Source organism: Ambystoma mexicanum, chromosome 1q, assembly GCF_040938575.1.
Source record: "Ambystoma mexicanum isolate Mex_15411 chromosome 1q, UKY_AmexF1_1, whole genome shotgun sequence".
NCBI lineage: Eukaryota > Metazoa > Chordata > Amphibia > Caudata > Ambystomatidae > Ambystoma > Ambystoma mexicanum.
The window spans coordinates 218,263,544-218,290,347 of NC_090922.1; the positions used below are offsets into that span (position 1 = coordinate 218,263,544).

A 26,804-nucleotide genomic window follows, 5' to 3' on the forward strand; every position below is an offset into this window, starting at 1 on the left:
TGTCAGATTTGGTTTTGAATATTACATCCGCAGTGAAAAGCTTGAGTGGAACACAGCATGTGCAGGGGTACAGGACTTTGTGAATGTCCAAGTGCAGACAATGCGAGAGGACATTGAACTCCCTCCGCAGGATTTTCAAACTTAGGTGGCCTCTCCACTGTGTACCTGATACCCCTTACTGTGTTCACCGTGTTCCGAATTTGTGGTAAACTAGGGTTTTTCTCCCTCCGCAGGATTTTCAAACTCAGGTGGCCTCTCCACTGTGTACCTGATACGCTTACTATGTTCTGAATTTGTGGTAAACTAACACCTGCCGCTCTCTTCCTGTCTGCTTGCGCTTGTCCTGTCTTCCCCCACCCACTCCCTCCCTCCTATTCTAAGGTGCTCTCTATCTCACTGATCTTTTCTAACTACTTCTCCATTGACTATCCTGCTCTCCTCACTAAGTCTGGTAGGAAAAAGTTTAAAAAGGACATCCTGGTCTCCAACCCAGGCCTCCCTATCGCTGACACCTACACTAGTGCCTCCTCCAAGGAAACTCTCACTGACATCCTCTTTTTCGTGCCTTCTCCTAACCTATGGACCCTTCATATGGTCTCTGTGCGAACTCCTTTCTCCTCTTCTCCCATTAATGGTGGCACCCGTTGGGATGTCCTCTTGGCTTCCTTCCACTCCTCTAAGGCCATCATTAATGTCTATGCTAATGGAACCGTCTTGGTCCAAGGCCCTCAGGCCAACCTTCACCTCTTCGATAGACACTTCCCACGCCTCATCAACTTCCTTTCCTCTCCTGCTGTGCCCCCTCCTCTGTCCTCGACTAACTTGCCTCTTCCCTCCCTCCCCACCCCCTCTCGTGCTTCTTCTTTACCTCTGCAGGGCGCACCTCTGATCTGTACCCCTCCCCGGAAGTCCTTCAAAGATGGCAAACTTCTTCACATTGCTACTCTTAACTCTCGCTCTGCCGTCAAACATTCCTCTGATATCTGCCGCCTTCTTGAGGAACTTGACCTTGACGTACTCGGTCTCACTGAGACATGGTTCACGGCCAGCTCTGTCACCAGCTTTGACACACTCCTACCCGACGGTTACAAGATCCTCTCTGTGACCAGGCCCAACCGTGCGGGGGGGAGGTGTGGCCCTTATCTTCCCCGAGTGGATTCCTGCCACTGTTACTCCCACGCAGACCTACTCCTCTTTTGAATGTCTTGTCTGCCGTTCTCCCTCCCTCTCCCTTTCCCTCTCCCTTTCCCTCTCCCTTTCCCTCTCCCTTTCCCTCTCCCTTTCCCTCTCCCTTTCCCTCCCCCTCCCCCTCCCCCTCCCCCTCTCCCTCTCCCTCTCCCTCTCCCTTCCCTTACCGTGGCTACTATCTATCGGCCACCTGGTCAAATTTCCTCCTTCCTCTCCGAGTGGGCGGACCTCTCCTCTTCACTCCTGTCCTCAACCACTCAACTCCTCTTTCTTGGAGACTTCAACATCCACCTGGATGCCTCCTGTCCCCCCTCTGGACTCTTTCGCAACCTCTGCGACTCTCTCTCACTCTCACTCTCTATTCTCCCGTCTGGGCCGATTCATTCTGCAGGGCACACTCTTTATGCCCTGATCTCCTCTGACCTTCCCCTCTCTGTCCCTCTCTCCACTCCCCTCTCCTGGAGTGATCACTTTCTCCTCTCCTCCCACCTCACCCTCCCTACCCCACAGGCAAAGCCACCCTCATCACTGCCACCTTCCTTCTCGGTCATCCGACCCATGAAGCGCGTGTCAGTTGAGGCTTTCGCTACCACCTTCTTGCCCCCTCCTCCCCCTTCGGCTGACTCCCACCCTGACACAGCCCTCTCCACTCTCCTATATCTGATACTCTCGATATCCTTGCCCCGGTCATGAGAATCCGCCTGAAGCCCAAATCCAAATGTAACTTCTGGTATGACTCGGATCTCGTCATCCTTAAACGCAAGTGCAGGGTGGCAGAGAGGCAATGGCATGCTTCATGTTCATCCTCTGACAAACTGGCCTGTCGCCTGCTCCAAAGGCAATACCGGCTCTCCGTTCTCACCAAGAAGAGAGCCCTTATCCAAGCCCGCATCTCTGCGGCATCTAACAATTCGGCCGAACTCTTTAAAATCTGCAAGGAGCTGGCCAACCCTGCTGCAGTCTCTACCTCTCCTGTCCCCTCCCAGGCCCTGTGCACGGCACTGGCCTCTCACTTCATTTCAAAAACTCAGGACATCCTGTCCTCACTCTCCTCCTATAACCTCCCCCCCTCTATTCCCTGCCCTTCTACTGGCTCTTCTGTGGCCACCCCTCCTCTCTCCTTCTCTTCCTTTCCCCTTTTTTCTGCTGACGAGGTTTCAAGACAAGTCTGATCTATGAAAGTCTTGTCAAAACCGGTCCACCCCTGTTCCTCCAAAACTATCAAAGACCACATTGACTCCTTGGCTCTTGCCCTTGCTGACTTCTGCAATCACTCCTTCGCCTCTGGAGTCTTCCCATCCCCTCTAAAGCACTCCCTTGTGCACCCCCTTCTTAAGAAACCCTCTTCCGACCCTTCCTGCCCAGCTAACTATCGCCCAATCTCTATCACTCCCTTCCTGGGCAAGCTCCTTGAGAAACTGGCCATCTCCCAGCTTAATCTCCATGCTGAATGTGTTGGTAGTCTTCATGACCATCAGTCTGGCTTCAGAGCTGCCAGAAGCACGGAAACTGCTCTCCTGAACATCCGTGAGGACCTGCTCTCGAACCTTGACTCTAACATTCCATGTGTTCTCATTTTGCTTGATCTTTCTTCTGCCTTTGATACTGTCAACCATACCATCCTGCTCATCCGTCTCCGTGATAACCTCGGTATCACTGGTCAGGCTCTGGCGTGGCTGACCTCTTTCCTCTCAAATCGACCCTCCCAGGTCCAACTGGGGTCTTTCCTCTCTGACATCATCTTCTCTACCTGTGGTGTCCCCCAGGGATCTAACCTCTCTCCCTGGCTGTTCAACCAGTATCTGGCACTTCTCGCCCACCACATCGCCGCTCTCTGCCCCTACTTTCAGTGCTATGCGGATGATAGCCAGCTCATTTTCAGGCTACCCTCGGCCTCCTCTTCTCCTTCCCTCATCTCTGACTGTCTTTCTGCTATCCAGGAATTGTGTGCCGCCAACGACCTCTGCCTTAATGCCAGTAAGACTGAGATTCTACTCATCGGCACTCCCATTCCCTCCTTCCCTGCTGCTCTCTGGCCGGCCTCTCTGGGCCCTCTTCCTGCTCCTACCTGCAAGGCAAAAAACCTTGGGGTCATCTTCAACTCCACACTCTCCTTCTCTCCTCACATATCCGACGTATCTAAGTCGTCACACTACCAGCTACACCTCCTCAGAGGTATCCTTCCTTTCCTCGCCTTCCCCCAGAAGCTCACTGTCTCTAGAGCCCTGGTTCTCTCTAAGGTGGACTACTGTAACAGCCTCTATCTAAATCTGCCCGCCTCTACTCTCCGCCCTTTGCAACTCATCCAGAACAGGACTGCAAGACTTGTCCTTGGCCTCAAGCCCAGGGACCGTATCTCTCCAGGACTGAAATCACTACACTGGCTCCCAGTGACTGCGAGGATCAAGTTCAAAACCCTCTGCATTGTCCACAAGGCCGTCTGGGGCCTTGGGCCAAAATACCTTCAACTCTCTCTCCCTAAATATCTTCCTTCTCGAGCTCTTCGCTCATCCGCCTCCAACTCCCTCAGGGTCAGCCGCTTCTCCAAACAATGAGTTGGGGGCAGATTTCTTTCCACTGCAGGGGCCTCCCTCTGGAACAGCCTTCCTGCCTCCCTGAAACTTGAGGAGAACCACCTCCGGTTCCGGAAGCACCTCAAAACCTTCCTCTTTGCCTCCGCTTTCTCTCCCCCTCTCCCCCTCTCCCCTGCTAATACTACTGAAACTGCACTGAATCTGCAACTGGGCCATTCACTGTTCTCGGCCCGCCGCTCTCTCCCCTGCACTACGGGACTGGGTCTGTATCCATACAGCCCCCCCTTCCCAGCACTTTTCTGCACTTACCTCGCACTTGCCACCAGCTGGCCCTTGTTATTTATCCTGTATGCTGTATGCTAATAACCCTGTACTGCACTTTCCCCTCTCCCTTTCCCACATGCACTTTTCCCTTCCCCTCTACCCTTGCACTTGCGCGATCTGAATGACACCTGGCCTAGTAAGATCGTTGTCTGTCTCCCCTTGTTCCCCACCCCGCCTCGTCGCGCCTTGAAACACTTATGATAAGGCATTTGTAACGCGCTTATACACATCATATCATACCAAGCCTGACTAATAATCCCACAAGTGACTCGTGAATCCCACCGCCTCTGTGGTCCTGGCGTACATTCTGTAAATGTATCGGCTGGAGAGGCAGATGGTGTCAATGCTTATTCCAAGGGCACCAAACTGCCCAAGGAATGTGCCCTCACACCTACCAAATACTGCAAAGACCTGGCACAGGAGGTCTATGTGACAGTCAACCATATAGATTGGGGAGTCAAGACTCCTGAAGGATTAAAGAAACATGAAAATACATTAGTGTCCCAATGTCAACTCCTAATATCTGAATAGAGGGGTAAGATCAGTGGGAACTTTGGCTGATGGAACCTTCACAACTGCATGTGCTCACAAGTTCACTCCAAGTACAATAGTGGTAGCAGTGGGAGACTCGTTATGTTGGTAATAGGGAAGCAAATAATTCTCCTTAGATGGCAAGACATTATTTGTGAAAAATAGTTATCTTGGGTCTGGGATACCCCAATGCACAAAGTTAACTTCATACTGAATACTAGGTGTAAATAATACAATGTGTACTGGCCAAAGGAAGAGGTTATGGAGTCAAGTATGTGGGGTGGGGCGTGGTCAGTAATGGGCCACTAGCCTGAGGCAAGCCTGGACCCCTAACCGACTGCTTAACACCATTAGCACCCTGGGAGTAGCCACAGGGTGCTAATAGGTTATTTTTCCAGAAGGGAAATCTTATGCGGGATGGCGGCGCAAGTCGGATTCCCTCGAAGGAAAATAATATGGCTGCCACCCAATGTAGAAAGTCCCTTTTCTATATTGCTTGAAGCCATTGCGTCCAGCAGGAGCAGGTGGTGAGGGACCGATGGGGGTTTGCTACAGATAAGCGTGGGAAGGGGCGGCCAGAGGGGTGTGGTACAAGCAGCAACATGGGGAAGGGAGACATCAGGAAAACGAAAAAGGCAGATCGGAGTGGTGCTTGAGATCGCAAAGGAGTACCGGCTTATATCGTAGGTGCAAGCTGGCATTCCGACCATCCCAATTGGCTGATGCCACTCACCCGGGTACTGTAATATTCCATTTAACCGGACTTTCCTAGTACCCCAGGCTTTCCAAAGCTTACCCGAGCTTTTTCCCTAGATGAGGAAAAACTCCAACTTAGAAGAATACATGCGTTGCAAGTCACATATGATGCTGGCCAACATGCCTTTTAAGAAGCATATAGAAAAGCTAAATTATGCAACTCAAGTAGGCCTCCAGATGGTTTGTACCAGGTCTTTTTACGCATGAAAATCTTATAAATACAACAGATTTATTATTTTCCTGTGTACATTTACACAGGTTTTGAGCATAGAGCAGTGCAAAGGCTAGGTTACTTGTCAGAAACAAGAACACCTCTTTTGATTTTTAATTACATGGATGTAATTGAAAGCCATGGAGAAAAGCCGCTGAAACAGAACGTATTTCTCTGAAGCCTTTTAAAAAAAAATGCACACTGTGATAAAAAGGAATGGTGTCTTGCCATTCAGCTTCTGCTGTATCGTGTGTAGATGCCCATGTAGCAAACAGAAGCACTGTGCATATTTATTGTCCTAGCATTTTAGGATTGTATAATAAAGAAGATGGAAAACTAAGTTGCAATTCAGAATTAATCTTTAATAACAAATTATGCCTTTTTCCAGTGAAAGCAAACCAGTATTGCACAATTGTATCTGTCAGAGTTCCTGTGCTGTGTTCATAATCAGGACGAGGCAGATCATTCTTACACTGATTTAATTTACACTCGAATTATAAAAACATTATGGAAAATGATGAGTATGTACGGTCTAGTTGACATCCATTCAACCGTGCAGTCAATGGGTTACATTACTATACATGGTCAGTGGCAGCAGAGTCTTTACTCAAGGGTGGGTGATTGTCATTACACCAATCACAGGTGAGACTCAAATCTTCAAGACTACAATTAAAAACATCCAAAACAATGACCCTCCAAGAAGTGCAAGGGCTGTTCAAAAACAAACAAATGAAAGTTACATCTGTAATTGAAATAAAAACTCAGCAAAACCTGTACCTGTGATAATACAGATAGGCATATAACTTTATGAAGCACTTCATACATGGTCCGTCCAACATCTCAGCACTGATTATTATACCTCATTCAATACTAAGTTTACTGACCTCAGAAGGATGTCAATAAGATAGCTCAGCCAGTTGAGCGCTCGCTACTGTGATCTGTGGGAAATTTGTAGGTTGCATGTTCGAATCTCGGCAAGGCCAACTCATCCTTTCGAGGTCCATAAAGGAGTACCAACTTCAGTTTGGTGAAGCGCTATATAAACCATTTGGCCACGAGATTAGGTATAGAATTTAGCATGGAGTCCTTTACTCTGATTGGCATACCATTAGGTAGTAATAGCTCCAGGAAATTAGGATTTTCATTAGACATCAAAAGACAATTTTGCCATCGACCCTCAAAACACAATACAATTCAGATTTGCTTTACTTGTAATTGAGAATGTTATTTTGTTTTCAACATTTGAATCTATACAGGAGAGATCAAATGTCCGGACCTTAAAGAATTACTGAAAGGTGTATTCTGTCACAATGCACAAAGCTGCTACATGGCAATGATTTACATACAGTTTTTGCACAAGTCGGCTGGATGTCCCATATATTTTACTCTTGCAAAGGAAAAAAGTCATTTTTACTCTTGAAATCACTCTCAAAGTTCAAAAATGGGGAGTAAAATACTCCCACCTCAAAATCGTATCTGGAGCACAGACCTCAAGTGACCTACTGTTCTTTGCAAAAAAAGGCAGTGGCTCACCCACAAGATTCCCTATGTGTACTCCTGTTGGTGGCAATTATTACTTTACTATTTCTACTAGATAGCTGCCACTGCAGAAAATGTAAAAAAATAAAAATTAATACAGTTCATGTCCAAGCCCAGTCACTGGAAAACACAAATACAGAGAATAAGTTGAAGCAAGACATTGGTCTAGTCTGCAGGAAGAATTAAACCAGTTGATGCACACTGAACGTTTGTTAACTATGATTAGAAAGCTCTGTACAGCCACGGTCAGTAAAATAAAGGTCAGTCTGCATAGATCCAGTTAGCGATAGCATAACCCATTCCGTTATAAATAGTCAAATACATACTGTTGTGTACAAAAATACAAAAGAGGGAGTTTTAGGAAGAAAATGGCATGATTAACTACCATTATGGACGTCAGCTACATATGAACTACATATGCCCCTCCCCTATCTTACTGTGTCCAGCTTTATATATCTAGAGTCAATCTAAAGTAAATGTGAGACTTAACTCCTGACCACAAATTGTGCATGACAACCCCCTTACCTCCCCATTAAGCTTGCGAATATAAATAATTACGGTTTGTATTTCACAAAAAGCTTGGATGAGTAGTCTCTGCACATTTCAACAATGCCTTTTGTTCCAAGTGGTTTGCCATTCAAATTTGGTACCCAATGAATAATAAAATATGACAATACAATTTTTTTTGTCTTCCTAAAAGATAAAGCTATACCCATTTATCAGTATGTGTATCCATATTTACAACCAACTTTACTCCTCCATTGACAGTCTGATGAGACCTAAAAATATTGCACAGACGAATTGCCTTTTTTTGCCCTGTAACTAAGCATCACTATGTTCGTTTATTTTGATCAACATCTATACATAATGGGTACTTACACACATTGGGCACATACTACTGATATCACACGTGGCCGTTAAATACCCTATCCTAATCCACAGCTTAGATTGAGCACCACAACTAGAGGATTGCGATGCAAACCCCTCCATCCCTACTTACCAAGCGGTCTGTCCTCATTTCAGAACCCACCATCTTAAAAAAAGATGACATTAATTTGTACTGTGTCAGGCCATTCCAAATCCTTAATTTAAGAGATTGGCGGCAGGAAGTTTTCTGCTAGCTAAGTGAGCCCATACTTTGTCTTAAAGTTGAAAATATTTTACAGTGATCCAAGGTTTCTGGGAAATATTTTTTGGGGTCGAAGATTTTGCAGAGCTGGCCTGGCCATTAGTGATCATTTGGAAGGGGCAGTCTGAAAATCATGGGAGGGCAGGTAACATGCATCTTGGGAGTGCCAGGGAAACGCCAATTTATGATGTGGGGTCCTGAATAGCCTGGAGGGGAATGAGGAATTCAATCACTCGAAGGATATAGGGAGGAGCTTCTGATAAAAGCAGCCTTTAAAAATAGGTAGCCGTTTGCTTCCCAGACCCGAGCCCCAAAATGATGTAAAAACTAAAAAAAAGGAGATGTTGAGATTCAGGAAAACATGTATTTATGGAAATGGGAGTATCGGATTGGCACAAAGTGCAATTAAGTGTTTCATCAAGGACAGCGGTTTGTGTTTACTGGTCGCAGTGCTGCAAAGACTTTTGTAGGGTGCATAGATGATCCCCTCATCGAGTTTTCCCTTATTTCGTTTGGTTCCAAATGCATTGCCACTCAATCCAGAACTCTCTCCAGAACTATCCAGTTTGCATATTGCAAGCTTTAGGGGGGCAGAGGGGAAGAAGTTTTTTCTTGGGTTTATACTGTGCGCAGTTGGGGGAGGGGTTATTCGTCTAAGTGTTCCCTGGACTACCGTTGTCCCACACGCCTCACAACATACCGCTCAAATTAAAAAGGTGACCTCCCTGCCTCTACTCTTAGTCTTCTTCAACTTATCCAGAACAGAAACATGAGACTTATCCGTGGCCTCAAGCCCAGGGACCACATCTCTCTGGCGCTGAAATCCCAGCACTGGCTGCCCATGGCTGCAAGAATCAAGTTCAAGACACTTTGCATTGTCCACAAGGCCTTCTGGGGCCTGAGTGCACTCTATCTGCAACATGCTCTTCCTAAATACTCTCCTTCCCGAGCCCTCCGCTCATCTACTGCCAATGCTCTGCGAGTGAGCCGCTTCTCCGAGCAGAGATATGGGGGGAGAGATACTCATCCTCAGCAGGTGTCTCCATCTGAAACAGCCTCTCTGCCCTCTCTTCGTCTTTAATCAGAGTACCCAAAGTTCCAGAAACTCCTAAAGACCTTCCTCTTCGCCATCTCCTCCTCTCTCTCCCCCACCCCTGCTAACCACCTCCTTCCCGCCTTCTTGCTCTCTCTACACTCCCTGCTCAGTATTGCGACTGGCTGCTTGGTGCACCTTCAGAGTCTCACAGGCCCCTAGCATTCTCACCAGTCTTCCTGCACTTGCCTCCAGGTCCTGCTCTACCACAGCACTTCTGCACTTCGGTTACGGCCCACTGTGGGTCTACCATCCAGCATTTAACCCATGTTCTGGTGGACTGGGAGCTCTTGTTCCCATTACTGTCCCCCCCACGCACTTCCTTTTAGACTACACAACATGAATGTACCACGCCTTGTAAGCTTGTTGTCTTGTTCTCCGTTGCCTACCCCTCCCTTGCATGGTTGCGCTTTGAAACACTTGCTGTATAAGCGCATAATAAATAAACAATTCAATTTTAAAGTGATTTATTCTTCTAGTGGAATATTTCCAAACACTCAACATGTATAGTTTATTAGGACAATGCACTTTTATACTTGTTTCTCTTTTTTTCACACTCTACCAAAGGCTATATGAAGTGTGTGGGTTTATAGGTTAACACGCAAGTAAAGAATTCAAATAATATGAAGAAAATCCAACTTTTCTCTACCCTTGAAGATTGAACAGATTGAACCTGTGGCCTTGGGTAGGGCTGACTGGGATAGCTACACAGCTCCCTTTCCTGTTGCCAGAATCCCTCTCCCGTGCCAGACCATCCCCATGACCCGGGGTGGGTGGGGCAACTTCACATGTTTGTTCATGGGGAGAATGACAAAACATTTTAAGAACAGACATCTCTAAAGTTGTGGCAATTGAGGATCCTTACCTGGCAGTCCACTTGCCCGCTCCACTAGAGGTAATTGGCCACTGTGGGTTGTCGAGGATGGAAGCTCTTTAGTGAGCGAGCCGCTCTTGTCTACCAGACAAAACACAAGGCGGGTGAGGCACCTGCTTCGGGCCACTGCACCCTGCATGGCATCTTCTGCCACTACCACCACATCCTTCATGTCATCCAGCAACTGGCGCAGAGAGCGATATCCATATCTGGACACTGTGAATGGGTATCCATGGGTGTGGTGGAAAAGCTGTGCAAACTCAGACAATGGAAGTCCTTTGGATTTCTGAAGCACTACCACAAGAACCTCTGATTTGAGAATGTCATCCATAGTCCATCTGTGAATAAATAGCACAATTTCAGTCAGATCTTACAAGACAAGCTAAACTGAAAATAACACTTAAGGCTACAATGCAGTAGCAACAACATTCCCTCTTAAAAGCCTCTGTCTTTGATAGAATCATGACTTTCTATGTTAGTATGGAAATTCTTTTTTTACAATCAATATAAATGCTGCATTTTATCGGCCCATTAAAAATATATACTTTTGTTAACATAGTTTTACGGACATACTAGCTGCTAAAGGCCTGAAGCCCTAGTTAATGGCCTAAGTGAAGCAAATTACCAGTGTAACCCGCCAAAAACTTGCGGTTCGTCCCTAGCAATCTATGTGAGAATAAACCCTTCAATTATTCATCATAGACTCTTTAATTCAAATAACCGATTGATATATTATTCACGTTCAATAGGTTACAATAACACATGTAACATTCAAACCATCAACATTCCCTTCTTATATGCAAGTACACATTTTACTTGTATTGTGTACTTATTAAATTATTTCACTCAAGTGTGGCATGGCCCGTGCTTCGAGGAGCTTTAAGGGGAGGGAGGACCTCAGCATGGCTTGCAAATTGTGTGCTATGCCACCGAGCTGCAGGAAAACCAACCTACCATGGTACCTGATCAGATTTCATACTTGTGGCTTGAATAGAACCCAAAGATTTCTGCAAAAGTTCCTTTTATTCACCAAGTACTCTCATCGGCACATAGGCCTGTGGTCTGGAGGATAAGTCTGGGGGTACGGGGTCTGGTATATGGAAAATGCTGACTCTGCACTTTAGGCTACATTTGGCACACTGTATTATGGCAGCATCTGGAAAAATGGGTGTTTACTTGGCATAGGATTACTATATCTGACATGTGCAGCTATAATGGTATAAAATGGCAGTAAATTGCCATACAAGGCTGTAGTGAGATATGCATTGCAGTGCCCCAGCCTGGCCTACTGGGTCTAGCCGTGTCATACCATGACCCCGTTCATGCCATATCAAGGCAGCACCATATTTATATCTAGCGAAAGGCATGTATTCCCTAGTATTCCTACGGGGATGTTCTGATTGGCAATAACCTGAGTCAACAAAGCACTTCAAGATGGAATCTCTACAGCAAGTTGTTACTTTCATTTAAGACAAGGATTTCTTGGCATCTCTTGGCCTGCAGGATGCCCATTTTCACATGCAGATATGAAAAGGGCATCAACAGTGCTTGAGATTTGGTGTTGGCAGGCTAGTTTCAGGTTGGAGCACTCCCCTTCAGGCTGAAGTCGTCACCCAAACAAGGTCCTAGGGCCGATAGTAGCCTTGACAAACCAAAAGGGTATTCAGTCTTTCGCTATCTGATCAATTGGTAAAAGCATCATCACAAGGCCAATTGGTGCAATGTCGACCCGACATGTAGTAGGTCTCAATCAATAGACTGAAGTCACAACTTCTTGCATTGTAGGATCTCCAATTCATCAGGGCTAGATTACGGGAATGCGATTAGTTCAGAAAACAGAGCAGTCAAGCTACAGGCAGCCTTCACAGACCTCCTATCCAAACCTCCAGGGCTAGGCTTCAAAATGTGCACTCGCCACAATCCATTGCCTAGTGGTAATTGACACTTGGCGAGTGAGAAATGGTGTGCTCGGATTATGTGGATAATTGAGGGGACGAATTCATTTATGCTGGTGCCTTGAAATTGTACCCCTGTCCCAGGGGATGGAGAGAGACTTTTTGCAGGTACATAGTCATATAACCTTATGCGTTTTTTGTGTGCCATGGCACTTATGCAGGCCCTTCATGTCACATCTCAATGAGAATTTGGCAGAGGACTCTCAGGACTTTGAGACCCCTTTCCCATACCCTCCACAATTCCAATAGGCTTTGCAATGATGGTTTCAGTTGAACAATCTCTTGGAAGCATTTCCCTTAAGTTAAGTCCTTCCCAATCATTCTGAATACCGATGCCAGCAAGACAGGTTGGGGAGTGGTTGCAGAAGGACAGACATCAGGAGGAACTAACAGATCAAGATGCTGCCCACTCTTTCAAATGGAGAGAGCTGGTGCCAGCCTTACGGTCTGAGGTGCTTTACCCTGTGACTTCAAGGGAAAGCAGTGGTTCTTCAGAAAGACCACACTATAGCCATGGCCAACATCAACAGCCAGGTCCAAGCTCACTCCAAAGCCTGGGGACATCGGGCAAAGGATCTGGAGAGTCCAAGTTGGAAAGCTGCAATGCGATTGAAGGAAGGACATATGTTGAGCTGCCACCTACGCACATCTGAACTAATTTATTAAGCCCTGCCACTTGAATTTGCACAGATAGGGAGCTGGTATGTTTGGGAAGGGGAGTCTTTTCTGCCCATTTTTCCTTAGCGGTGCATGCCGCTCCGACGGAAGTGCCCCTGGAAGGGATAGGCATGTGAATAGCTGTGGAGTGCATGCATCTGAAAGGCTCGGTGTGCACATTTGAGAAGCAGTGGATTGCATGTATATATGTGCATGTGAAAAGAGGAAGAGTAGAGTAGTAGTTCCCTTGTCTGGGGGCTAGGGTGTGGATACCATGGTGGTATCCGGGCTGGCAGGACCACTCTCTGCCTTTTCTCCTTTTCCTCTACTTCCCATGGTGCTGGTCGAAATGCGGTTCTCTGGGCCAAAGGTGTTTCTGGTGGCACCAGTGTGGCTGAGACACTAGTTTCTGCTTATCCTTGAGTTTTGTGGAGACTGTGGGTTGGTTCCTGCCCACTGTTCCATGCCCACTGGATGGTTCGGAGGTCTCCTGTCCTTCACATACCTTGTTGAGGTATTTGGACACAGTTGCATCTGCAGGGCTTCCTCCACTTTCTCCACGGCTGGTTCCAAGCATTGCAAGTATTATGTGCTTGCCTGTGACCCTCCCTATGGGATCTGTGGGTGGCGGTTTAGTCTTTTAGGGAGCCTTGGTTTCAGAGTATGGTATGTGAGCTGCTGACGGGTTTCCAGCTGACCGAGTCCGTCGTGTATGCAATGGACCTTTTGGTGGTGCATGCTTCGCAGGATTTCCCTTTCAAACCTTTTTTCCTCTGCTTGCAGGTTGGGAGAGTGCACGTTTCTGTATTTCTCCTGAACGTCCCATAGGATTAGCTTATTCTCCGGTCGGATCCAGGATTTCTTCTGGTAATTCTATAAATGTCACCAGGCATGGGATGTTCTGTCCTTTATCCCCACTTTTTACTTCTACGGAGAAGGGCCACTGGCGCGAGTGGATGTCAAGAGGGCAGTCTTTTCTTTCCTGGACCTTACTGCTTCCCCTGGATGGCCAGACAGTTTGTTTGGTATGTTTGGGGGTCTAGACCTTGAATTCAGGGCGACTGTTCTGATTATTTGCTGATTTGCCAAAGCACTTCCTTGCCAAATCGGTGGCGCAGATTTCCTGTCTGGTCTCAATTCTGGAAGGCTTGACTTGAGGCATGGCGGCGGCGTGGGCTGAGGCGCATGGTATGCCTCTTCAGGCCATTTGGCGGGCGATGACCTGGGCCGCTCTGCATCCTTTTCACCAGACACCATCGTTCTGGCTTGCATTTGTACTTTTCATCCTCCTTCAGGGTGGGAGAGTTAAGCGATACCACACACATTCGAGGGCGATACGTGGTGGTCATAACTTGGTAATGGGGTGTTGCAGCAGCACTCAGGTTGGTCTGCTATATTTGGTATGCCTCACAAGTACTGGGACGAGGAACAGAAACGTGGAGGTCACGAGCAGGTTTCTTACTGATGATCTTTACTCCTAGTCTTCCTCATCATAGTACTTGTGACCCACCGCTCTATCCCTCGTTTAAGTGAAAACAGCCATGATGTGTTGGGGAGTATTGAACTGACATGTGGTGGTGGCTGGGAATTTTATGCTCTCATTAGAGAGAGGGTCAGGCATTTATGGTATATAGAAAAAGATGGAATGGATTCCTGACAGAGGTTGAGACCTAACAAGTACTGTGACACGGAAGAGTAGGTCTAGGAGTAATGACCGGTAAGTAATAATATTGTGTTCTTATGTAGTGCTTCGTTCCTGACACCTCAAGCTTCTAAGCACTGTGATAGCATATTTAACCCCAGTTTGAACAGTGCTTGATTAATCTACCTCGGAAAGATAAAAGGTTAAGTCAACCCAGATATAGGATTCATATTTGCGAAGCGCAGGCTGCCCTCATGTCAGAGACCAACGCTTTACTCGTGTACCTCTCCACCCTTGGCGAGAGCACTCCACGGTTCAATTGTGGGGCCCCACTGAAGGTTGTCCTCCAATCCATGAAAGCTATACAAACACTTTCTTTAGCACCACACACCTGTGCAGTTGTAAATGGTCTGAACCCCCTGGGCTACTGTGCTGACCATTTTCCAAGGAAGCCGGTCTGAAGGTGGCTACCCTTGTCTAAAAGGATGATGTTAGAGACCATCCTGGGGTCATCAGATTATCATCGAACTATACTAGAAGTCATTCCCACATCAGATGTAATCACGCTAGTCATCAGCAAAATGTCTCAGAACGGAGGGGGATGAGGTTAGGATGACTAATGAATATGCTAACATCATCCCGATTTTACAAAGGTTTTGTTCCTGATGATTTTAGGATGACTTGCTGATCACTTGAAGAGATTGCACGTTTGTCCTCGATGATTTGGGGAGGATTCTGGGGTCACCTGCTGATTACTTCAAGAGCATCGCCATGAAACAGGTTTGTTCTTGATGCTTTGGTGAGGACTTACTGATCACTTCAGAACATCCGAGTGTGTAGGATGAAAGGTTGACCAATAGAGATTATCATTCTGCTTTGGCTTAGTTGCACTTGTGCTGAATGATCCCTAATGTGGCTGGGGTAAAGCTTGAGACTATGAGTGGAAGGCAGAGGCATAAACATAGCATACATCCACTGGGTGAGAATCCTTTGCCATCCCGTCAAAAGCAGGCACCCTCACAATCCCCAATGGGGCAAGAGTAAAGCTTGAGACTATGTTGGGCCAAAGTGGAAGCCAGAGGCATGCGCCCCCTAGGTGGGAATCCTTTGCCATCCCATTCAAAAGCAGGAACCCCAGCACCCCCACAATCAATACATTTCCATGCTGACTGTACCAATATATGCCAGTATTCATGTTTGCTTTGCACATAATCCAACAATCAATTCAACAATCAACAACCATAACCAAAAGGACCTCCAGGATTAACTAAAAACAAACACCACACAGGATACAAAAAAGAAAGCAGCAATAAACAAACAGAACCAAAGTCCCATCAACGGAGGTTTCAACTACCCACAACCTACCAAATACAAGCAACAAACCACAAACAGCAAAGACTAAACCCAAAAGACAAGAAAAACACACCCACTCAAAAGAACAAAACCCACACATCAAGCTCGCCACAAGAAAGACAAAGAAGCCAGGACAACAGAAATATTAAGAAAACCCAAACCACTCAGCAAGGCACAGACCAGCATGAGCCCACAACCCCACAAAAACTTTACAATTAACATCCCAGATGGCTTACAAACAACAGAGCAAGGACAGGCTGCATTGCTCGCTACCTGTCCACATACGACAAAGTGGTAAACAAAAACACGACAGCCAACAAGCATCACAAATGCAGACCCCCAACCAGGACACCAAACGGAACACAACAACTAATAAACCATCCCAACCCAGTCTCCACCATGGACAATACCCCAATCAGAACAAGGGACACGTTGGAATCCATCACACTGTACACCCCCTACATTACCAAGACTGTAACAGAGGGGTAGCTACCTCATTTACCACCTGTAATCAACCAACCTGGCCATAAACCTTCTCGGTCTACTCAACAAAGAATGACCAACAAGGAACCACCCCACCCAACAGACTCAACCGGGGAAAACCCACCTCGGACAGAAACCCAACCAACACACCAGTCAGAACAAACAATACCAACAACAACCCGAAAGGGAAATCAAGCAAACTACACTGCAGCCTCCTCAAAGTTAGATCAATGGCAAAACACTCATCCATGACCTAAGCGAAGGAGGCACAGACGTGCTCTTCCTTAAAGAAACCTGGCTATCAGACAACTATAAAGCCATGACAAACAAAAATACCCAACAATTATAAATGAATACACACCAACAGAAAACTGAAGAGGAGGCGGAACCGCAATTATGCACAAACACCACACCCGGGCATCTCGAATCATCACAACCAATGCGGAAGACTATGAATCGCTCCTCTTCAAGATATAACGCAACAACCAATCCAACATAGTATTCCTCCGGATCTACAGATCACCTTTTTACAACCCCAACTTTGCAAAAAAATTAGCGGACGAGGTTACCATGCTATCAACACCACGACAACCTAGACATAGCGGGAGTCAACATATGGTTCGAAAAAGAAAACAAGTACACAGAAAACTCACTCTGTGCACTCCCGGAAACCTTGCAGTTAAAGCAAATAGTAAATTGATCCACTCAAGACATCAGTCACACCCTGGGTGCAATTTTCTATGCACATACACGCCACCTACACCAGTGGTGTAGAGTGATAGATCACACCCAAAACCAGTCTACCGGTAGGGAAGGATTTACTCTACACCACCAAGAAAATAAACTGGAAGAACTTGGACCTAGAGGCCCTAACAAACCTAGACGCAACCGTCCAAGCAAAAGAGATCCCTCTGATACAACATAGATACAACAGAAGACACACTCAACTGGATCACCAACGCTCTTGACCAATTAGCACCAGCTAAAACATTCAAAACACCAAAAAAACTGGCAGCAATATGGTTCACAGAAGAACTGAACAAAATTTAAAAAAAACAACCGCAAAATGGAAACAAAATGGAGAGCACAATACACCAGACAAGACAAAATAAAATACCAAAGACAACTCAAGTTGTACAAAGCAACAGTCCTAAAAAGCAAAAAAACTACTACGCCACAAGATTAGAATTAGCAAACAATCCACAGAAAGAATGTTCAAAATCAGAGATTAAATCAAAAAACTCTTGCTACAAAAATTCCATCACGCCTACACAAACACTTTGTGACTAAATCACCAACTACCTGAGAGCAATAATAGACATAATACAGGAGACCATCAACCTAGCCGGGGCAAATACAACCGGGACCACAGACACCAGAAAAACGCATCTGCCTAGAACCAATCTCAGAGTAAACTCGCCACACTGATCAAGGACACCAACCTTGCAGGATCTCCAAGGGACCCCTGCCCCCCCAGACATCTTCAAAGGAATCCTCAACCACAGAACCCCAGCAACACGCTTCTGGATCCTAATGAATCTCTCACTCAAAAGAGGAATAGTACAGTCCTCCTTCAAATCAGTATACATCAAACATACCACTAATCAAAAAAGGTCAGAAAGCACAGAAGACCCAAGCAACTACAGTCCGATAGCCAACCTGCCCTACCCAGCGAATATCCTGGAGAACCACATCTACAAAATCCATCTTAAACAGGTAGAAACAAACAGAATACTCGACCAAGCACAAGTTGGCTTCAGACCGACAGAATCGGCACTTCTATCGATATAGGACGACCTGAAAATAAATAAACGCAGACGACACCCAATCGGACCCCCTTGTACTGATCTATCAGCTGCTTTTAACACAATCAGCAACAGTAATAAAAAGATTGATGGAATGTGGCATACAGGAATCTGCACTAAAGTGGCTTACCTCATTCCTAACAAACCTAACTAAAAGGAACCTACCTACAACCGTTGACCTCAAAAAATTACATCCTGCAGAGTCCCAAGGGGTTCCAGCCTCTACTCTCTACATGTCCCACTGATGAAAATCATTCGAACCCACTGACTTACCACCCTACAATTACGTAGATTGTGAAAACAAACCGAACACAGGAACAAAATAACCTCAACAACTGCCCCTCAGACATACAACTGGATGACAAAGAACAACCTCAAACTGAACCCGACAAAAACAGAAATAATGCTCACCTGCAGGATTCGCCAGAGGGAACCCACAAATGGACCGGCCAATCGGCACAGGAACGCAACCAGAGACTACCAATTTAGTAAACAACCTAGAATACTCATGGACAACGGACTATCTCTGTAAATGCAAGTTAACGCATTTGCCAATAAATGCTTCTTCCTCCTACAACTACTCAGAGGATTACTCACTACCTTTCCTTCCCCCACAGAACCCTCACAATCATATCCCTGATTCTCACAACAATTAACTATGCAAACAGCCTCCAACTAGGAATGCCAGAAAAACTCACCAAGAAACTGCTAAATATATCAGCCAGGATCCTACTAAGACTAAACAGAAGAGACCACATCACTCCAGCACTGAAAAGCTTGCACTGGTTACCAGTAAAAAAGCGCATCAAATTCAAAGCACTCTGCATCGCCCAAAGAGCCTTACACAGACAAAGAGCAGAATTGCCACAATACAAGATTAGCCGGTATCGCCCAGAAAGGGAACTAAGATCCAGCAACGACCTACACAAACAAGAAAAAAGGAAATTCGGCGGAACAGCGTTCTCACGTCTTATTGCTAACATATGGAACAACATGCCCAAAGTAATTAGAACTAGAGAAACCACATCACCTTCAAGAAACTGCTCACAACCTGGCTATTCAGCAGACAATGACAACCTAGAAGGGACAGTTGCAACAACAACACTGAAAACAACCAGAGAGGAGACGAGAGGGGCCAGAGAACCGCACACAAGAACCTGGCTAGATACAGTCAAGCAGCATCCAAAAGGGCCGCCCCAGAGAGAGACCACAACAAACTGACCGACTTTACTAACCCTCTTCCCTTCCTGCTCCTCCTACATAACTGACGCCTCTACACCAGATCTTGGACTAGCAACACTCAAACAGAGATAACCATTACTATGCTGACATCCAGGGTGAACCACCCACATAGCCCCATACCATCTAAAATGCAACACACCAAGATTCCAGACTACCTTACAGCTACGAACACCTGTGACTCAATCCCTTATGGACACTATCTAACCAGTGCACATGACTAACCCATCATAACCACACAACACTAAAACCAACACAAAACACTACCACACACTCGAGGCATGAATCTTACCCATACAGTTACATTGCGCGAGGGCGCTCACAAATGCACATGCAAAACAACTCACATTACAGACGCCAGTTTCCACCTATCTGCTCACCCTTTTCCGCCACTAACCCCACCGCCCCTATTTTTTGCAGAGCCACGCGAGCGCCTGGAGACTGCCCCTGGGTGGTAGCAGTGCACAGTATAAATCAACTTAACATAACGTCAGTAATGCTACTATAAGAAAACATGCCCAGCATGGCTCTGCCACACTCCTGTTGGCTTTGCCTTTAAAAAGGTTTTGTCACAACAAGAAAACATGTCCAAACTAGCTGCACAACTAGATGCGTAATAATGCTCATCATGTTTGCTTTACCCTTGATGCCCAGTGAAAAAAAAAATGCCATGCCACCATAAGAAATGGCTTGACTGGCAGCCCTAAATGCCAATCTAGACACAACACTCATGCTTGCTTGGTCATAGAATCACAGTTAAAAAAAAGAAAAATGTCATGCTCAGGCAAGGAATGGCTAGACTGGGTGCACCAAAATGCCTGTGCAGCCACAAAAGTATGAGAAAGAGTTTTGGGCACTAGATCATGGTCTCCACATGCGTTTCACTCCAAATACTTTTTTAAAATTCTTTTTTGCTTTTACGGATTACTTCCATTCATTAGCTGCACAGTCACAGGTTATTAGAGGTGTTGCCCCCACCTCTCCTTTGGATTTAAGTTTGTTTGAACCCGGATTCCTTGCGCTGGTTCTAGATAGATTTCAGATCAACACAAATGGTTTTGTTCCATATGAATGAAACTACTATAGTGGTGACATATCACTTCACAGCAACCAGACCAACCGGTCCATCATAAATATCCTTACGGGCCATGGTCCAAAGACGTGGCACACAAGCAATCAAGCCCTAGCCTTTTCAAACACTTGTCTGCTGACCACTGTGAATACAAAATAAACCCCACTGAATCAAAACTATCTAGAACCAAGTTATCCGGGTACAAACAAGCTTCCAGCCGCATAAAAGCACATACCATCCTTTCTAAAGAAAAAAGGAAAAGAAAACAACATTTTGTATTGGCATCTATGATGGATACCCATTTAAAAGTGCAGCGTGATAAGATTAAAAGAGCCTTCGGCAGGCAGGGATTTATCGATGTAGGCTGCAGTGGTGAGTGCAGCAGCCCGGAACGCTGGGGGACTTCGGCAGAGGCGGGTGTGCGGCCTTCATCTCTGCAGTGTCTGACGTGCAAAGGCATGGGACGATGTTTTTGACAAGGGGCTAAAATAAACAGGGCCTACGGGGCCCGGTTTAACCCCCCCCCCCCGTCGAGGGGGCAGGAGTGGAAGGTGCCCACACGCCCATCCGCAGGAGCACCACACTGCAGGAAAGGGGGATTTACAGGTAGGATTGTTGTAGCCCGCCGGAGGAGGTAGTTGGGGGGAAAGGTACAGAGGGAGGTGGACGGTACAGGATGTCTTGGTTTATCTACATGGGTATAGGGGGACGCGCACAGGTTTATTCTGGGTTGTTACAAGGGATCAATTCCAGAGATTATGGGTCGGGGGGGCTAGAGGCTGGTTGAGCATGCCCAGAGGGGGGGTGGATCCCAACAGCAACCACTCATTAGTGCGAGCCACATGGTAAGAGGACCATGAGAAAGAGGGAAGTGCTTCGGGTGATCTCCCTTAACGTTAGGGGGCTTAATTCCCCGGTTAAGAGAAGGAAGGTGGAACAGTTCTTGGGGCGGGGGAAGTTGGGAACTGTAGCCCTCCAAGAGACGCATGTTCAGAGGCGAGACAGGCATAAGATGAAAATCAAGGGGTACCGCCATCTGTTCCAAACCAACACCCCAGGGAAAACTGAGGGTGGTGGTGTTACTATACTATTCGAGGCATTCAAGTCATAGCTACAGAGGGGGTCTCACAGGGTAGGTATCTGGCAGCCCCTTTCCAATGGGAGGGGGGGGAACATATACAGTGGCAGAAATCTACGCACCCAATACGGGGCAAGATGGGTTCTTGCAGGCGACACGGACCTTAATTAGAGACTTTTGCCAACGGGCAGATAATATTGGTAGGTGACTCTGGCGTGGGACCCAAGAGAAGACAGGAACGAACGCAAGGGTGTTCCACAATCAGGTGGCGCCATCTGCCTGCTTGAACAAACACATGGCCGAATTGGCGTTGATAGGTGGCTAGAGGGAACTGATGGGGGCTACACATTTTATTCCCACGTTCATAGATCCTTCTCAAGTATAGATTACTCCTGGATTTCAAGGTCACTATTGGGCAGGGTCGCGGGGATAGAGCTAGGAGTGATCGCCCATAACAATTACCTTCAAAATGGGGCGGAACAAACCAGGATTATGGCGGTGTAAGCTCCCTAGCTACAACCTTAAGGATGGAGTCGTATGTGAGGACAAAGAAAATCTTGGATTACTTTGCACTTAACGCAACAGAGGGTGTGTGACGCGTTTAAGGCTACATTGAGGGAGGAAACACATTGCGTTGAAGTGCCAGAGGGACAAACAACTAGGTCTCTTGCGTGAGGAATTGGAAGCTAAACAATAGCGGCTCAAATGGCAACTAACTCTGGGAGTATGCTGCAAAGGGAATATCTGCAGATTAGGGGGCAATTTTGCAGACTAGAGCAGCAGAGCATTCATTGCTCTACCTACAAAGGAGGTATTATGTCAAAGCCAATAAGACGGATCGCCTGTTAGAGAGGTTGATTAAGAAAAAAAAAAGATGTCTGGAGGACAATCCTTAGAATAAAGGCAGGGGGCAATAAAGCACTTCTCTACCCGACATAATTTCAGTCTTCACGGAATATTACTCATCCCTGTACACATCAGATTCCCCTGAGGAGGGAGCCCAAAGGGAATACCTGTCCCAGAACAGGAAAAACTTGAGGGAGTCATTACTCCCGAATGAAGCAAGGGTGGCTATAGCTGCCTTGCCATCAGGAAAGGCACCGGGCAGCTTTCGAACAGGTTTCTACAAAACCTTTTGAGAGTCACAGATGGCTCTTCAACTTTTTTTTGGGGGCGGGAGGCGACCAGGGTGCATCACCCAGACAACGCAAGCAGCCAAGGTTGTGCAGAATGTCCTCCAAGCTGTTTGTACTGGGCGATTGCCCAGATTAATCTAGACACAAGGTTATGGCGCCACGCCTGGATAAGCTCCTCCCCAAACTGATTGATCCCGACCAGTCGAGATTATTTAGGCATAGGCAGACCTCGGATAACATTCGGCAGGTCTGTCATCTGACTGAAAAAGTAAATAAATCTAGAACCCCTGCACTTATAGTTGGATGCCGAGAAGGCATTCAACCAGGTCAAATGGCCATTCCTCTTCCATACCATGGAGGGTATGGGAATTGGTTCCAAATTCCTTTCAATGGTAAGAGCCAACTGCTGAACTCCCTCCTTTTGCCTAGCAATCAACGGGCAACTCTCCCAGAGGATCACAGTCTCACGAGGCACTAAGCAAGGTTGCCTGCTCTCCCTGCACTTATACACTATCCACCTGGAGTCACTCTTGGCCAGCATTAGGGCCTCTCCAGATATTAGGGAATTCCCTTTGGTGGTGAGCCTTTGCTGATTACAGGCTCCTCTTGCTCACAGAACCAGAAACCTATTTTCCAGGGATCTCACTGAAACTTCTCTTTGGCAAGGTTGCATGAATTAAAATAAATGCCCACAAGTCAGAGTTATTAAACGTGACTGACCCTTCAGAAAAGGTTCAGGTATGGCAGGGTATAGTACCCTACAGATGGGCGGAAACCGGCATTAGATATTTGGGGTTCCAGATTACTGGTTTTCTTGGTGTTCTTTACCGTACTAAATACCCACCTTTAGCGGAAAAGCTGCACTGGCTGCTGGCGGAATGGGTGCCCTTCTCAATATCCTGGACGGGAAGGATAAATAAATAGTGATTTTGTCAAATATCCTGTACTATTTCACGGCCCTGCCAGTGGGGGTTCACCCAAGGTTTGTTCAGGACCCGTCAAAAACATGGAGTCATTTATTTGGAACCGCAAGAGACCCAGGATAGCTATGCAGGTGCAAATGTCTCCCAGAAGCAACGCAGGGCTGTGAGCACCAAAACTTTGCCTCCATTTCCTTCTGGCTCAAATCAGAGTGATTGGGATTGGTTCAGGGGCAATCACAGGAAGGTCTATGTCAAATGGACAAAGTAGTGGTGGGCTCGCCGCTGGATGAGATGTTGTGGCGACCCAAGGGGGAAAGACCTGCAAACATGTACTGTAGCAGAATAGGGACCCTAGTGGGGGACTTATGGGATGAACTGGTGCAGAGGGTGAACTTGACCACTTTCCCCTCCCCGCTGACATCACTGTTTAGGAATCCCCAGTTCACACCGGGTATGGAAAGGGGTGCCTTCAATGGGTGGCAGGCGGTAGGGTGCCGGACATTTTGTGGAAAGTTCTCGGGTCAGGACATTAAATCCTTTGCACAGTGTAAGTAGGACTTCGGGCTAGATGAGGGAGGAGCGGGGAGGGAGTATCGCTACTCTCAACTGAGGCGCTGGGTTAGGAACCCAATGGTCAGGTCAGCGGCCACCAGGGATCTCACGCCCTTTGAATGGTTCGTGGCAATGGACACGGACAAGTATTTGTTAGGAGCATTATATGGGATTATCACAGGAGGGGCAAGGAGCCAGGCATGGCACTATATGGAGCAGTGGGAAACTGCAGTGGGGCAGCCGCTGGAAGTGGAACTTTGGACTCGGTTATGGGCAGTGTTAAGATGGATTTCTAAACTCTGACCTGGTGGACAGAAATTTAGGAAGCCACCCTGATTTAGTGAGACAAGGGAACCTTCTGGACAAACCAGACCAATCTACAGTAGCTTGGCAGGGGGTCAAGACTGTCTCAGGAGGGGTGAGAGTTATCGGAAGCCCGCAATGAGCACACACAGTAAAACTCCACAGATTACTCTTAGATGGATGTATCAAAATCACATTATTAATCAGCCTTATAATCAAAACACAATTAAATCACAGTTATGAAGAAACAATACTACACGTTCATATACCAACACATATGCAATAATACAATTAGCCTAAGGCTGATGATGGGTGGAGAAAATAACCACAACGTGTAACAGCAAAGGGGTTAAAATCAACACATATCAGTTTAGGCAGTCCATCACCAATGCGCATCTTATGTAGCCCAGTCCTATGAAGAGAGGAGTCTAGTAACGCGCGGTCATGGGTAAACAAAAAGGCAGGTTCTCTTCAGGGAGATGTAGCTGCTCAAGAAGGGGCTTGAGGTGATGAAGAATAAGTTCCTATTCCTAGAAGAGGGTCTACCCTTGCAGATACAGCGATTTTCGGAGATCAGAAATAGTTGTGATGCCCGAATGGAATCATTACAGTGTGAGCCACTGTAGATCAACCCCGGGAAGGATGCAGAGCCCCTTCTCTTATCCAAGATGCGGTTTGCGCTTAAATTGTCAGATCTCTCTTGCATGCACGCCAGCCGTGGGCCTATAGTGGCCCACATGGTTCTAGTCATTCATGGCTACCAGACAAACTGGCACATGTAGTGTGGATTGGGACCAGACAGTCCCAACCCTCTTCCTGGGCACAGCAAACGTGACATGCCGGAGGCCGTACAAATTGCAGTTTTCACAGGAGGCTGCATGCCCAAATAAGGAATACCTGGGTCTCTCAACCTGGGGGAAGGCAAAGGGACAAAATGGCCAAAAGACTGTGGCACTGCCATTTTCGGCACTGGCCACAGTCTTGGCCCAAACGCAGTAAACGCAGTATGGTCCATAAAAACCAAGTAAAAATACTTTACAGTAAACTGCTGCCCCCAGTTTGTCCTGGGCACACTTGTACAAACACCAAAAAATCCTTAGAGGGTGGCTAGGACCATAAAACAAAGGACCCCTATCCACGGTACTGCAGGGTACTTGGCACACAGATAAAAAGTCACCAAAAATTGCCAATAAAGTCAAAGACTAAGGGAAACAGTTTCCAGGTACTGACAGGCTGAAGGACGTGTCAGTTTCCCCATGACAAACGAGTGAAAGAGCCCAGAGGAGCGCTGCTGAAGGCTGTGCTTCAATGGAAAAAGTCAGTAGGTGCTCCAAACAAAAGCAAAAAGTTTGGTGGTTGGGGGATTCACAAATTAGGTAAAATTGCACCCAAGGGAAATCTTTCCTAACAGGCAGATATCCCCAAGCTCACGCAGGTAATCCAGATTCAGGAGATGTGGGTTAAGATAATGGTGCAATGGCATCTCACCCCAGAAAAACTACATAAATTCTACCCAACTGTGTCAGTACTCTGCTGGAGGGGATGTGGGAAACTGGGATTGTGTTCGCATATCTGGTGATAATGCCCAGTTATGCAGCCTTATTGGGACAGAATCCATGCAGCAATGAATAGTATTTTTGGGAGTCAGATGCTGGACAACACAGGGATGGCCATCCTGGGAATGGGTGGGGTTCTGGAGACTCTACCCTAGAAAGCTCAAAGAAAGACATACGTCATTCTGATAGTGGCGGCACACAATGGAAACAAAAAGCTGCTCCTCAGAACACAAATGGGTTAGCTAAATCTGGTAGTTTGTGGTACTGGAGTGGGTGACCTATTCGATCCAAAGGGATCACCAAAGGTTTCTATCAGACTGGGACATTGTGCCGGAGGAAAATGAGATGGCTGGTGCGACTACTCGCTCCACTTGGGGAGGGCGCCTTCACAGGAAGCTGGGAGGAGATATGGCTGAAATTTGTAGGGGAGGCGAGGACTACGGGGGAGGTCTCAAGCTGTGCAAGGGCCCGTACAATGGCGAGAGAGCTAGCTACTCACAGAAACTTGGGACCGGGAGTCGTCTACAGAGTTTATGGACTCAGGGCAGGTGAACAGGACTGGGTGCATTGCTGGTTACATGTGTTGGGATAATCAAAGGGGGGGGGGGACTTTACATGAGATCTTACTGTTGAAAATGGCAATAAAGAATTTTTTTTTAAAGTGCATTGTTACTGTGCTGCCCTCACCAGCCAAAATCAGCTCACTGGCACTGGCACTGGCACACACACACACACCCCCCTCCACTCTTCCTCAGTACTTACCTCATGAGGCCCCTGCCTCTGACACAGGACCTTCTTCTACTTCTTTAAATCCCTATAACTCCTCCCCCACATCCACGTCATTCAGTTTAATTTTTCCTGCCTCTGGCAG

General features: G+C 46.8%; 1 protein-coding gene across 1 annotated transcript in view; it reads right to left on the reverse strand.

The window, feature by feature from the left end:
* LOC138526770 (uncharacterized) overlaps positions 1 to 26,804 on the reverse strand; it is a 186,995-nt gene that overhangs the window by 154,313 nt on the left and 5,878 nt on the right. Inside the window, exon 2 of the mRNA XM_069637455.1 lies at positions 10,171 to 10,517. Coding sequence (XP_069493556.1) covers positions 10,171 to 10,510 — 340 coding nt within the window. The 5' untranslated portion in view covers positions 10,511 to 10,517. The remainder of the gene's footprint in view (positions 1 to 10,170; positions 10,518 to 26,804) is intronic.